The following is a 14,595-nucleotide window of genomic DNA, read 5'->3' on the forward strand; positions in this document are numbered from 1 at the left end:
TACTATAAATGATAACTACTGTTCACCAAGCAGCTATGTGCTATGTGCTTCACATGCATGGTATCATTTGATTGAATCCTCACCAATCCTCACTGTAAGGAAACCACTATCATCTTGAAGACATCAGGATCTAGTACTTACCCATGGATATATACCTAGAAATTAACCTTGCTAGGACTTGATAGTTCTTTGGAAACTAGGGCCCCTGCACTTCACCTTCGTATTGTACTGTCTCCCGAAGAACAATACATGTTTTATGGACCATGCGCAAGCTGCAATGTAAAAAATGCTGTTTCCTTGCTCATGCCTTGGTTGCTAACCTTTCTCACTTAAATCCCATCCAACAACTTATTTGGAGTCAATGAATAGTAAGAATGCAAATGAAAAAATGGTGAGCACACAGTGTGCAGCACTGGAATCATAAAAGAGACACCTTGGAAGGGCCCACAAGTAAATGTTGAAATATCAAGTAGCTGTGGTATGAGTCTTGTTTTCACTAAACTTATTTTTAAGGAGGACTTATTACATGTATTGCAACCCCATCCTCTATCCCACTCCCTACCACATATGTAATACTGCTCCACAAATGGAAGGGTACAGAATTCAAATCCTGGTTGCCCCTCTCCCCAAAGGAAAAAAAAAAAAAAAAAAAAGATAGTCAAGGACAGTCTCTATGGAAGGACCCAGAGAATCATTTCATTCAGTATCATGGGATGTGAGAACCCTTCAGCCACCCCCTCCATTTCCCAAATCATCTTGCAGCCTTAGTAAAAGAGAGGAAAGAGATTTACCTGCTTCTATTGAGGCTGAAGCCTGAAAGTCATGTATAACCTTTGAAGGACTGTAATGGTTTTAATCACAGGAATAGCATCTTTTTGAGAGGCAGGAGAGAGAAAGGAGCTGAAACACTCTGCAAACATTAACCCGGCTATTTTGGAGCAACAGCTATTGCCTTTGAAATCTTTCATCATGGGTCTATACTTAGAATTCAGATGAGCACAGGGGGAGGGGAATGGGCCAATGTTAATCCCCAGTTGTTTTGAAGTTGTCCTGTAAGCAGGTTAGTATCTAAACTGCCCCAAATGGAAGCGTTCAATGCTTTGTTTAAATTATGTGATTCTCTCTGTGTAACCTGGTCTGCACATAGATTGTCAGAATACTCTAGGAGGTGACACTTCTTAGTTTTCTTTCAAACTAGATGTTCTAGAGAGCACTAGCTGCAATCACATTGGGAGACTGATGCTCCATGACAGCTAAAAGTTGGATTGAGTTTCAGGAGCTACTATATATAAAGCTGGGTCGACTTATGTCACTGCACTAATTAAATGCCATCTGGGTGGTTCCTCTGGGTTTTTGAGTCCATCACCCAGTTCAGATCGAGTCAGAGGCCAAGGAGGAGAACATGATGATGGACCTTTTTGAAACTGGCTCCTATTTTTTCTACTTGGATGGGGAAAATGTTACTCTGCAGCCGTTAGAAGTGGCAGAAGGCTCTCCTTTGTATCCAGGGAGTGATGGTACCCTGTCCCCCTGCCAGGACCAAATGCCCCCGGAAGCGGGGAGCGACAGCAGCGGAGAGGAACATGTCCTGGCGCCCCCGGGCCTGCAGCCTCCACACTGCCCCGGCCAGTGTCTGATCTGGGCTTGCAAGACCTGCAAGAGAAAATCTGCCCCCACGGACCGGCGAAAGGCCGCCACCCTGCGCGAAAGGAGGAGGCTAAAGAAAATCAACGAGGCCTTCGAGGCACTGAAGCGGCGGACTGTGGCCAACCCCAACCAGAGGCTGCCCAAGGTGGAGATTCTGCGGAGCGCCATCAGCTACATTGAGCGGCTGCAGGACCTTCTGCACAGGCTGGATCAGCAGGAGAAAATGCAGGAGCTGGGGGTGGACCCTTTCAGCTACAGACCCAAGCAAGAAAATGTAAGCCTAGATGCTGCCGGGCCAGGGAAATGCAAAGGCTAATTAAACGCCTTCCTCGGGGCCTTAACCTCCAGCTGCTTGGTCTTTTTTCCCTTCCCCCTTTCTCGCCCGCCCCTCCCGCTCCGTCTCTAATGAACCCCCAGTGGCCCAAGAAGACCGGGTGCTTGCAATAGGCAGGAAATGCGTACCCCGCCCGAGGAAGCAGGAAAGCCGCCCCCCCACCACACCCAACCCCACCCCCGGAACCGATGTTTCTTTCCTAATCTGCTGCTGCCTTGGTTTTCCCTCCAGCTTGAGGGTGCGGATTTCCTGCGCACCTGCAGCTCCCAGTGGCCAAGTGTTTCCGATCATTCCAGGGGGCTCGTGATAACTGCTAAAGAAGGTAAAGTAAAAGAAAGGGCTCTGGGTCGCACCAGAGAAAATCCGGGAGGTGGATAGGATGCTTGGGCCCAGAGGGCTCAAAGCGACAGCAGGGACGCGCCCTGTGAAAAGGGCGCTCTTTGCGCGCAGGGACCAGGCCTTTCTGAGCCGCCAAAGCGGCCTCGCGTGGGGCGCGGAGCTGCTTTGTTTTCCTTCTTTGGGTACTATGTTTGTGTGTTTGTTTTTTGCGCTCAGGAGGAGCAAGTATTGATTCGTCAGCCTCGAGTAGCCTTCGATGCCTTTCTTCCATCGTGGACAGTATTTCCTCGGAGGAACGCAAACTCCCCTGCGTGGAGGAGGTGGTGGAGAAGTAACTGGACCGGCGCTTGAGACCTTCTCCACGCAGCAGGAAGATCCCACCCACCCTTCCTGGCCTAATCCTTTAGATTGGGTCACATTATATTAACATTTAGGAAACTAGACCGAAAAGTTGGTGAAACAGAAGGAGACACATTCACAAAGAAACATTGCGAAAACTGTTGTGCACGCTCAAATGAAAAAGCCTTTTGGTTTTGGGCTTTTATTTTTTTTTTTGGAACCTCGAGTGGCTTAGGTCTAGCCTCATTTTGTTTTTGTTTGGTTGATTTTATAATATATTAACTTTTATTACGGTGATCCTTTTGTGCCATGTTCAAAAGAAGTTCATTCCTGTCTAAAGTGGGAACGTTGCATTTAATGTTAGGGGTATGTAATGTTTTTTTGTAAATAGTTTAGCACTTTCATTTTTTATGTAAACCTAAAATATATTTTAAATGTGGAATGATGTATATAAAATGTGCGAGGATCCTGGTATTGTAATATTAAAAAGTTTCTATATGAACAAAGTTGGTCCTAGTTTGATGGAACTGGAAAAATATGTTTGGGGGCATGTGTACAAAAATAAAGAGGAGCCATATTTTAATTTAGACACCACACAAGCCCATTTATTTGGGTGTTTTCTTACAGGCCAATTGAAAGGGAGGAAATTTGGCTTTCCTTAGTCTGAATTAAACTGGATACTTTTCTATCTGTGGTAGACCTCACACTTGTCATTGGAAGTGAATAGTGCCCGGAAGAAAAATGTCATTTTTCCTTTTATCAGCATCTTTTTCCGTCCGTTTTTACACTCCTATACCTGGATAACTGGGTGAGATTTACTTACCCAAAGTTAACAATGGAATTCTCAATCTAGGAAAATATGGTTGCAAGAAATTACCACACCAAAACTGTGCTCATTTCCCGAAAAGATATTCAGCGGATTGACTCCCAAATTGCCTTCCCTCTTATCCTTCCCAGGTCGCCCTTGTCCTGAAGTGTGGCTCTGGAGTTCCCGGGGATGCACTGGCCTCAGGGCTGGATCTCGGGGCCCCCTCCCCAGTTTTCTTGAACTAGACTGGTCCCTAGCAGACTGGAATATCCTCAAGGCCTCGTTTGGCTTGGGTTTGTTTTCCACAAACAAAAGATAAAAGAAATGGGCGATCTGTCTCTGGAGGGGGGGGTGGGCTGCTTTTGAAGGGAGGGCTGCTTAGAGGGAAGGTTTCAATGGTTGAGGACAAAAGACAACAACAACACACATGCAACCTCTTAGCCGGGCCAAACAGCAAAGCCCCAGAGAGGCTAGAAGCCCCAGGAGCTCCTCACCATGCGGATTTTACAACGTGTGCCAGGTTTGTTTATCCTGTAACCTTAGGAAGAAACGACCACCAAGAAACACAGTGGGAAGTGAGGCAGAGGAGAGGAGGAAGCCATTTCTTTTGAATTGCAACTTCTCTCTTAAATTCTGTAAGTGGCACCTTCACTCCCTTCCCCTACCCCTGAACGTCTACCTTTCCTCCTCCCCCCGAACAGCTAGTCATCAGTTAGCAGATGTGAAAATCAAATCGGATTCAGTATTTCCCAGCCCACCGTTTCCTTTCTAACCCTCCAGAGGCTGGACCTTCTTGTTGCGCAGATAGCACCACAGACAGCGCCCCCTGCAGGTACAGAGCTGTATCTTGCCCCTTTTTCCTCTCAGAAAGGAAGGCCTCTTCCTGGGGATAATAATAGTCACTGTGTTTTCTGAGTATATGGGAAAATCAGATTTCTTCTAATATACATTTAAAATGCAGAAAGGTTCATAGCAGAAGCTGACATTGACATACAATCTCTTTTAAAGTTTTGGGAGAGGCAGGTGGGAGATTTAGCGGATGCAAACTGCTGAGCCTGTGTGGGGTTGACTACCTAGATGGAATCCAGGCTGCCACTGTCTAGGACTAGTCGCTGCTCATTCTTAGTCCCGTTTCCTCCTGAGGTTGTGAAGATTCACTGAGATGACACATGTGAAGTGCTTAGCCAAAATGGCACAAAATAAACACTAGATGCCAGCTCTCTTGTTCATTAGTCAATTCAAAGACCCTTTTCTTCCACCAAAGCCATAGTTTCTTCAGCCTTTCTTTGCTCTGGCTGGGGAAAGTATTTACAACAATGAGAACAAAAGCAACATAAATGAGCCATTCTTAGTATTTAAATATTAACTCATAATCCTACAACAGATGAGAGAGGTACTGCTATTTTACTTTAAAGAACATCCGTGGAACAGAGTTTCCTGCACTTGGTTAAATACTGCATAGAGCCAGGATTCAGAGCCAGTCAATTATCAATGGGTTCAAGCCTGTGTTCTTAACCATCATGTTCTGTGAAAGAGATGCCTTGGCACATTGGCAATTTCTTTCCTCCTTTTTTTTTTTTTTCTGTTTAAGGGGTGATGTGTCCCCTCTTGCCCAGGCTTGAACTCCTGGGTTCAAGTGATCCTCCAGCCTCAGCCTTTCAGGTAGCTGGGACTACAGGCCCATTCCACTGGGCCCACCTTGCCTTGGGAAATTAATAAGCAACATCTTATGGTCTGGGGGAAAAATATGGCTCTCCTTGACATTTGTTTTCCAAAAGCTCTTTCTCAAGAGTGGCTAGCTAGTGAACTCCAAATTAGAGCAGTAAGTTAAAAAAGTGTGGTAAAGCATTTCAAATTATCCAACCAAAACGTGTGAATATGTCTGGGTAGTGTCTATGCCCATTAATTATGCTTATTAGATACCCATCATTTTCTCCCTGAGAATCACTAGGGTTTTTCCCTAAATTGTGTATATGTACACTTCTATTTTTAAAATTCAAATTTATTATGCAACACAAATAAAATAATGTAACTGATTAAGTGAACTCATTTAATTTATAATTTAGCGTATACTTATAGTAAGATCTGTGTTATAAATGGCTCTACAGCAGAATGCTTTTATTAATTCATGGACTTTACTTGTTGATGGATTTTATTCAGTCTTTGCAAGCCATCTCTCTTAGCTAGGTAACTTGAGAAATTGTTTGGAATAAGTTTTCCTATAGAAGTCTCTTCATTAAATAGAGCAAATATTTCCCAAAGACTTCATGTGACCTCCACTGCTACAGATGACATGTTAGGCTTTCCAATGAAATCCTTGGTGTGTTTGCAATTAAAATGTTTTTGTTTGATATTAATGATGATAATCTTTACTGAGGCCAAAGCCAAAATAAACAGAGCTGTGGAAGCAGAAAATCAAGACATAATAACTTGGTAAAGATAAGCAATTTGGGATTAAATTCAAGCCTCTTTCCAGAGGCAGGTATAAAGCTATCAAGTACAAAATAATGAGCGATTTTCTTTATTATATTACTACAGAAATAATTTGCAGAAAATCAAATGTCGGCTTTCATACTAATTTTAATACCTGGATCACTGAATTCCAAGCCTGAATACTGGAAATCCCCTTATGTCTAACAGTCTTATTTATTTTTCTCCAAACTATTGCATATGTTTTGGGGGTGGAGGGAATGCTGGAATTTGGGGTTCACAACTACTTCTGAAACTAGCAGAGAAATCTTGGGATGCTGAAAGTGACCTCTATTCTTATTAAGACATTTGGGTTTTTTTTTTTTTTTTTTTACTAAAGTTAGTTTACCCGGTTGTGTTTTTCTTCTAGTAATATTTTATCTCATTTCATCATTTCAAATAGCTCTCCCACAACACCATAGCTGAAATTTTTTAAACATTTTTGTTTAAACTTTGAATATCTAATTGCCGAATCCAATGCACTGATAAATTATCAATAACATAGTATTTTCTCAAAGAGCCAAACCACCAAGCTATTTCTCTGACAGGCCCCTCCAGTCACTCCCTTGAACTATTAAACTTATAACAGATGGTTTCATTCCGAAAAAAGCAATTTTTTTGCAAGCCTAGTTCAGAGTCAGTCTGAGATGGAATGGCTATGCCATGTGCTGCAACAAAGATAACTCTGTAAGAACTGGCTACTTTCTGTACTCTCAAGGCTGCTAAATGTCCTTACTTAGGCCTTTGATCTCTCCTGGAAGTCCTCTAATTCAAGCAGAGGCCAATGTCTTCCTCAGCTGTCTTTACAAATTCTTCCAGCAGCTCTGGCAGGTACTAATGTGTTTACTTAGGTGTGCCTGATTCCCAGAGCTAATAGCAGTTTGCAATTGTTTAGCACATTGTGAAGTCATCTATAATACAAAAAATATCAAGAACAACTCCCTTAGTCCAGGAGTTGATAAGGATCTGCAGGTAGGGGCAGGAGTGAATTGGAACAGATGTATCCTTCTATATGTATTTGTTTTCTCCCTCTAAGAAAAGCATAGAGAATTTTCAATAATGCAGAAAGCCTAGGGTGGGCAAAATTTACTAGAAGAGGAAGGTATGAGAATCATTTTGCTGGCACACCAGCACTATTAATGTGTTACCATAATGCTTAAACTAACACAGATTTCACTTAAAAAAAAAAAAAAAGTTGATGTTACTTAAAGGTCATTGCAATTAGAACCTGATTATAATTCTAAATTGTAAGAAAATCAAATGTATTTATTTTTTTCAGAATATAAAATGAAAAATATATATATCTACTTCACCAGAGCCTTTGTGGGTATCCATTTATAGCACCAGAGGTGACTGGGTTTTCTTCCCCTCATCTACCAACTGTTAGACTTTCCTAGCAGACAGTGTTGGAGTGTCATTTCTAACAACCTGCTTACATATGAAATAAATGTGCGTTTTCTGCGCATGCAAGAAATTCACTTCTCTGCAGAAATAGTGGAAAACTTATTTTGATTCTTCGTGTGAGGAGCAAAAGCCAATCTAGTCCGATTTTGAGTACAAAAGGGTGCCCTGAGTAGATCTTTTTAGAGCCATTTTAAAAACTTTTCCCATGCTTCCCTGGCCAACGCATTAAAAAAAAAAAAAAAAAAAGTTTTTCTCTATGTTGCTCACCCAGTTCTTTATTTTTCCCCTTCCAGGTCTCCCCTGGGAAAAGAGCAGAGTGACCCCTCCTGAATTGGGACACCCTGGCCATCTTTGTAGTGCTGATTGCCTACCTTCTTAGCATATTGCTTCTCTTTCTCTCTCTCTCTCTCTCGTTCTTCTCTCGCCCCGACAGCGTTTTAAAAGTTTTATCTTATTTCTTTTTACTTTGGTGCTCTGAGATCCTATTTTCAGCACTTGCGTCCCAAGGGCTCTCAACTCCGGACCCCGTTCTCCTGCTAGCAAGTCCCATTAAGCCGCCCGGCGCTTGTGTTTTCTCGGCTTCTTTAGTTCCAGTTGCTCGCGGCACTCCGGTCACTTTGTTTTGAGATCACCTTACCAAAGACAGTTTTAACCTCTGAGAACTGCCCTTACTGACAGAGGGTCCTGAGTGACAGCGTCTTCCCAGGCACGGGAACCAGGGAAAGATGTTGAGTAGCCAGCTTTTGCAAGTTTATGCTCTGGAGCGCTAAGGAAGCGCACGGAGCCTAAATTAATTGAAGAAGAAAACGAACAAAATCACCTCTAGGAGTAGGAGCTGTGATGACAGGATGCCTAGTTTCCAATCCTGTGTGACCTTGGGGCAAATAACCTAGTACCTGGAGCTCGGGTTTACTTTCTTTCTACAATGGGTCCAATAATAGCTCCCACAGGGTGGTTTGGAGTATTAATTGTTAGGTTAATCTATGGAAAGGGTTGAGAACAGTGCGCGGCAAATAGAAAATTCTTAATAATTGTTAATTAAAAATATTTCACGCTGAGGGGCTTGAGTACAAATCACGTTAAGTGCTTTCAGAAATTAGCTGAACGATGAGCAGAAGCGTAACCTCTAACTTTCACTCAAACTTTAAAGGCCAAGTTTATTTGTGTCCAAATCACAAGTCTGAGCTCATTTGTGGACTCCACAGCCAAAAAAATAAAACAGTGGTCATATGGCTGCTGATAGAAACTGTGGGACTTGGCTGAGAATTCCTGGGGGAGGATATCTACCCACTATTGTATTTCAGAGGTAATAATGTGCTTTGCATTTGCTGTGCATTTGAATGTTTCCACCAGCGTGGATGGCATCTTAGATTCCACCTCGGTTCTTCTTGAACTTGCCTCTTTTTATCTAGCGTAGCCCTGGATGCCGTATTCATTTCAAAGGCATAGACTTGTTAATGGCCCTAAAAACGGTGCAGATGGATTTCCCACTGGTCAGATGATTAAGCAGCCCATTGGTGTGAGAGGGAGCCTGATTTTCAGGAGAGATCCTTGTCTTCGAAATGACAGGACAGAAGAGAAGAGACAGCAATGATGTGGCTAGCAAACCTTAGTGACTGACAGTGTCACTCTCCCACTTCTGGTTTTCAAGGTCTTCACTTTAGAAAGAAGATCTCACCCTGAAAAGGTTGATACTTCTCTGGCCCCTAAAGATGCTGGATGAACCAGGTTGCTTTAAGAAAATAATTCTGAAAAAAAAAAGTACAAAATTCCATTCACTGAAAGAAATAGTTATGATAATAATACTAACAATATTAGGAAGGAAGACTCCCTCCTCTTCCCAATAACTTTGGAGCCACAATATTTATTGAACTGGGTGACCCTAGGTTGAGTTGAGAACACTCCGGCTTCTTTTAACTGGGCCACAAGACCTAGTCCAAAACCCCAGACTAATTGTGTAGACCTTAAGTAATTGCTTTTCCTAAATATAAACAGCGCCTCCCCAACCCAAGTAACCTGAAAGTGGATTAAGGGTGGAGGAGGATCGATAAAAGCTGAGTAATAGATTCATTCTCACTTAAATGGCAACCCTCCCCTCTTGCCTTCTATCCATCGAAGTTCCAAAGACCCTGCTGTGATTGCTTTTCTGGAAGGCTTTTGTCACTGAAGTGTGTGAAGTTACTCCTGGTTTGAGGAGTTGGAAATTTTACACGAGTCAAGGATTGCAGTGGCAGCAGCTGGGACGCATCTGTAACGGTGTTAGTTTGCCTGAAAGCAGAAAATTAGCAACCCCAAAGCCCAGCTTGGCTGTTTAGTCTGTAGAAATGACAGGGCGGGGCAGAAAGAGAGGGAGAAAGGAGACTTGCCCCTGGAAAGGGAGTTTGCCATCGAAAACTGGGCTTCTATTGGAAATCTCAGAGACACTTTCAATGCAGGTCTTTGGCCTGCTCAGGATCTAGGGAGCGCCTGGCACAAAGGAGAAGGTGCTCAACAAATACTGTGCAGAAGGGGAAAAGGAAGGAAGAAAGGACGGGAGGAATGTTCCTGGTCACCTGGCCTTCCTGTGCCCCACCTCCTTTTAGATGAGCAGACATACAGGGAGAACTCAGAGCAAGCCCCGTCATGGGAAAAGAAACCTCCCTCCCTACTCTCAATAAGGTAGAGCCTAGAATAAATGACAATCAGAGCAAAATTTTACTCATCTGAAGCTATACAAAATAGATTTTAAAAGGCAAACCCTATATTCACTCCAAGATTGAAAATGCCACTTCAAGTTTTTAGCAACCGTTATTCAATCCAATGGCTGGAAAAAATTTTCGAGATAATCGAAGTTCATGGAAAAGAGAAACAAACACCTCCAAATCAGGTAATTCCTCATGCCCAGGACTGGGAGGGCAGGTCAGCTCTTGGTGCCAGTGAAAGGGATTTCTATTTATTATCACTATTTTAAAATATGTGTGCAATTGTAAAAAGTTGGACTGCCTTCCTTACTTTTGTGTGGCACACTCCTTAAGTGATCCCTTGTTTTAGCTTATCTAGAGAGTGCAAATGGGCAGGTTGGGGACTCACTCCCGCCCCAGCAGAAATGCAGTGAAACCATTAGAGTCAAAAGGGGCAGTACACAGCGGATTGTCTCTAGAGGAAAGGAGGAGGTTTGTCCAGACAGCCCCTGCGGGGGTTGCGGTGGGATATGCTAATAGTGCCTGGCCGCTGGGGCCGGCCTCCCTCCCGAAAGAATATATAAAGAACCCCAACCCCAGCTTGTCGACCCAGGCCAACAGGCGTCTGCCCTTGTTAATTACCGGAGCCAGAGACCAGGGAGCTCCGCCCGGGATTCGGGATTTGCCCGTCGGCAGAGGCACCAGGCTCCCGTTTCTCCCTATCCCTCTCGCTGCCGTCCAGGTGCACCGCCTGCCTCTCTGCAGGATGGATGTGATGGATGGCTGCCAGTTCTCATCTTCTGAGTACTTCTACGATGGCTCCTGTATCCCGTCCCCCGAGGGTGAATTTGGGGACGAGTTTGTGCCACGAGTGGCTGCCTTCGGAGGGCACAAAGCAGAGCTGCAGGGCTCAGACGAGGACGAGCACGTGCGAGCGCCTACCGGCCACCACCAGGCTGGTCACTGCCTCATGTGGGCCTGCAAAGCCTGCAAGAGGAAGTCCACCACCATGGATCGGCGGAAGGCAGCCACCATGCGCGAGAGGAGGCGCCTGAAGAAGGTCAACCAGGCTTTCGAAACCCTCAAGAGGTGCACCACGACCAACCCCAACCAGAGGCTGCCCAAGGTGGAGATCCTCAGGAATGCCATCCGCTACATCGAGAGCCTACAGGAGTTGCTGAGAGAGCAGGTGGAGAACTACTATAGCCTGCCAGGACAGAGCTGCTCAGAGCCCACCAGCCCTACCTCCAACTGCTCTGATGGCATGGTAAGCAATAGATCTGGTACCTAGCTAGGCTACCCTAATCTTTTCTGAGGTCCTTACACCTCATTTAACCAGGTGTAGTGGGGAGAGTGGGGTGGAGGCAGATGCTGAGTTGCTTTAAAATAAGAGAGGGGTCCACATTTAGAAAGACTCCCCAAACCGCTGCTGAACAAGATTTTAGTTTGACTTTCTAGCAGGTTCTAGGTGTACACTGTAATCGAGGGTTGACATGGGAGATAGGTGGCTGTGAATGATCACTCACATGTTTTCTCCATTCCTGAATTTATTTTCAAAATATGCCATCTGTGGATCATGCGCTACACTGATATGTCAAGGCACCGTTTATAACTTAATGAGGAAATGGAAAGAAATACCCACATGGCCCCAGTTCCTGCTCCAATGAGGCCTGGCTGAAAGATGTTGATGCATTCTTTTTAGAGGGCGTTTGCTCCAAGGCTGCCAGGTTTTAATGTGTTTTTGTCCTGGGAAAGTGTTCTTTCCCTGAATTAGTGTGGCTTTCTTCTACTCCAATCCATTTTGCATGGTTAACCCAATGCACATTGCTGCTGAATTCCACCCCCTCTTCCCTTTGCTGCTGCTCTCCTCTTCTTCAAGCACAGAGATTGACCTCAGTGCCCTGGGAATTTGGAGAGGGCTAGCTCTTCCTAAATCAAGGCAGTGAAGGTGATTGACAGTGTTCGGTTACAGAGCTGGTGGGCAAGCACAGCCTCACCGTTGGTCAGAACATCTTTTGCCAAGACCTGAAAACAAACTTTGTTGTGTGTCTTGTATTATAGCCCGAATGTAACAGTCCTGTCTGGTCCAGAAAGAGCAGCACTTTTGACAGCATCTACTGTTCTGATGTATCAAATGGTAAGAATTGATAACTTCACAGGAGTTTAAAGACCGGTTCAATCTAACAATTCAGCCTATAAAATTCTGTTCTTCCTGATAGTATTGGGGAAGGGAATGGAAGTGATAGTTCTTACAGGGAGGCTTTGGCAAAGCAAAATAAACACATCTTCTGCTCCAAATCCCCCTAGCAGACACGCACACACACATGCACACACACTGTCACTTGAAATATTATCAGGGGGCTTCCCCACTCCGCACCTCTACCCCTCAGGAATTGCCAGATATTTGCTGCAAATTTCTATGTTAGGGTTTCTGTGACCACCTGACCTCTGGGTGTCAGAGGAGCTGACCCACAGTTTAAGGAGCAACATACGCAAGTCTGTCTATCTTGGGCTAGTTATTTTTTAATGCTTTTCTCCTTGTATCCTTAGTATATGCCACAGATAAAAACTCCTTATCCAGCTTGGATTGCTTATCCAACATAGTGGACCGGATCACCTCCTCAGAGCAACCTGGGTTGCCTCTCCAGGATCCCACGTCTCTCTCTCCAGTTGCCAGCACCGATTCACAGCCTGCAACTCCAGGGCCTTCTAGTTCCAGGCTTATCTATCATGTGCTATGAACTAATTTTCTGGTCTATATCACTTCTTCCAAGAGGGCCTAATACACAGAAAGAAGAAGGCTTCAAAAAGTCCCAAACCAAGACAACATGTATATAAAGATTTCTTTCAGTTGTAAATTTGTAAAGATTACCTTGCCACTTTATAAGAAAGTGTATTTAACTAAAAAGTCATCATTACAAATAATATTTTCTTCTTCTTTATTCTTCTTTGCTTTAGATATTAACACATAGTTCCAATAATAGTATTTCTGATAGGGGGCAATTCATTGAGAGTAGCTTGTTGCAATGCTATATATATACATGTATATGTATATATATATATATGTAATATTGCTCATCAAAATGTCTCTGGTGTTTAGAGCTTTACTTTTTTCTTTAAAACATTAAAACAGCTGAGAATCAGTTAAATGGAATTTTAAATATATTTAACTATTTCTTTTCTCTTTAATCCTTTAGTTATATTGTATTAAATAAAAATGTAACAATACTGCCTAATGTATATATTTTGATCTTTTCTTGTAAGAAATGTATCTTTTAAATGTAAGCAGAAAATAGTACTTTGTGGATAATTTCAAGATATAAGAAATTTTGGAAATTCCACCATAAACAAAATTTTTTACTACAAGAAATATTTTGGCTCATGATCTTTTAAAAGAACACTCCTAATGGAATTACTATTCATTGACATGAAATCTTTACATGTGGGCTGAAAATTCTTAAACAGTTGGCTTTTCAGATAAATCTGAATATTTACCATTCTCATTAACCTGGTTTAGGTCCTGTTGATGTCACAAATGAAAATATCATATTTTCTTTTAAATATATTTCAAGTGAGCCTGCTAAATGAAACTTTTCCTTTATCTTAGAACTGTACCATATACTATCAAGTCATTTGTGTGTGAAGGGAAGATAGAGGTTATTCAGGACAATAACACATGCTTTTTTTAAAAAGACTATACAATATTACATCATCTTAATACCTATAGTACAATAGAAGGCATGAGTTAAGTCATATTTACTTTTTCTACCTGCCTGAAAATGTCTTGATAATATATACTAATATTGTCAATAAAATATTTAAAGCTATTGGGCTGATTTATTTTTATATTGCCAGAGTGCCAACATAAGAAAACTTACACAAATTATACTGAAGTGAGACAGAGTTGAGTTGTCTTCCTCCTTTTTACAGCCTTTTAAATTTTATTGTATTAATCATATCATGTATGCGTGTGTGTGCATGTGTGTATGCAAAAACAGACGTATCTCGTATTCATCACCCTAAATCTCCTCGAGAAAGAACTGGTATGAAAAAATTGAGCAATTAAGTGGAAAATTATGTTGAGACAATGATTGGGATAATTCTCACAGGTTTATCATTGAGAGAGATTTTAAAAAGAGATCCTTAAAGTATCTAAAGGAGCTGTTCGCAGAGAACAAATATTGATAATTGTTTAATCCTCTTATACGTCCGTTAGTTTAAAATTCCTAAGGATTTGTGGTTACATATATTAATTTTTAAAAAGCATACAGACTCTTTACTAGAGCTTGGCAATGCCACTGTTCTCAGGAAGCTTTCTCTTTCTCTCTGATGTGATTTGCTCATGCTTATGCAGTCATGAAGCTTAAAGGAATGGGAATCATTCCATAAGAGAGGGATAAGGGCTGAGTTAAAAAATACTATGGCCACTGTCACTCTGTTAGCATCATGGCCTGACAGGGGACACTGACTTTTAGCACACAGATATAAGTCTTTACTCATGATTTGAGAATGTGAGGATTTTACATGAAGAGAATTCAAGAGGGCATGATAGAGATTTGTGTATATTTCCAACATAAGTCTGGGTTATTCACTTT

At 42.6% G+C, this 14,595-nt stretch overlaps 2 protein-coding genes across 2 annotated transcripts; both read left to right on the plus strand.

The window, feature by feature from the left end:
- The first annotated feature begins 1,316 nt into the window (after positions 1–1,316).
- Positions 1,317–3,157, plus strand: MYF6 (myogenic factor 6). The gene is made up of 3 exons (XM_023199845.2): positions 1,317–1,921; positions 2,213–2,303; positions 2,537–3,157. Exons 1-3 carry the CDS (start codon positions 1,403–1,405, stop codon positions 2,653–2,655), a joined length of 729 nt encoding a protein of 242 aa, XP_023055613.1. The 5' UTR covers positions 1,317–1,402; the 3' UTR covers positions 2,656–3,157.
- Positions 3,158–10,613: 7,456 nt separating this feature from the next.
- Positions 10,614–13,366, plus strand: MYF5 (myogenic factor 5). Its single transcript, XM_023200575.1, has 3 exons — positions 10,614–11,267; positions 12,062–12,137; positions 12,551–13,366. Exons 1-3 carry the CDS (start codon positions 10,767–10,769, stop codon positions 12,739–12,741), a joined length of 768 nt encoding a protein of 255 aa, XP_023056343.1. The 5' UTR covers positions 10,614–10,766; the 3' UTR covers positions 12,742–13,366.
- Positions 13,367–14,595: the final 1,229 nt, after the last annotated feature.

This window comes from Piliocolobus tephrosceles, chromosome 10 (genome assembly GCF_002776525.5).
Source record: "Piliocolobus tephrosceles isolate RC106 chromosome 10, ASM277652v3, whole genome shotgun sequence".
In the NCBI taxonomy this organism is placed as follows: Eukaryota; Metazoa; Chordata; class Mammalia; order Primates; family Cercopithecidae; genus Piliocolobus; species Piliocolobus tephrosceles.

What these genes read in the sequence shown, in the direction of transcription:
- MYF6 (XM_023199845.2), top strand. Translation starts at nt 1,403, where the DNA reads ATGATGATGGACCTTTTTGAAACTGGCTCCTATTTTTTCTACTTGGAT. An exon ending in ACAGACCCAAGCAAGAAAAT is followed by an intron (nt 1,922 to 2,212) that starts GTAAGCCTAGAT and finishes TTTTCCCTCCAG; the next exon opens with CTTGAGGGTGCGGATTTCCT. An exon ending in CGTGATAACTGCTAAAGAAG is followed by an intron (nt 2,304 to 2,536) that starts GTAAAGTAAAAG and finishes TTTTGCGCTCAG; the next exon opens with GAGGAGCAAGTATTGATTCG.
- MYF5 (XM_023200575.1), top strand. Translation starts at nt 10,767, where the DNA reads ATGGATGTGATGGATGGCTGCCAGTTCTCATCTTCTGAGTACTTCTAC. An exon ending in CCAACTGCTCTGATGGCATG is followed by an intron (nt 11,268 to 12,061) that starts GTAAGCAATAGA and finishes CTTGTATTATAG; the next exon opens with CCCGAATGTAACAGTCCTGT. An exon ending in CTGTTCTGATGTATCAAATG is followed by an intron (nt 12,138 to 12,550) that starts GTAAGAATTGAT and finishes TTGTATCCTTAG; the next exon opens with TATATGCCACAGATAAAAAC.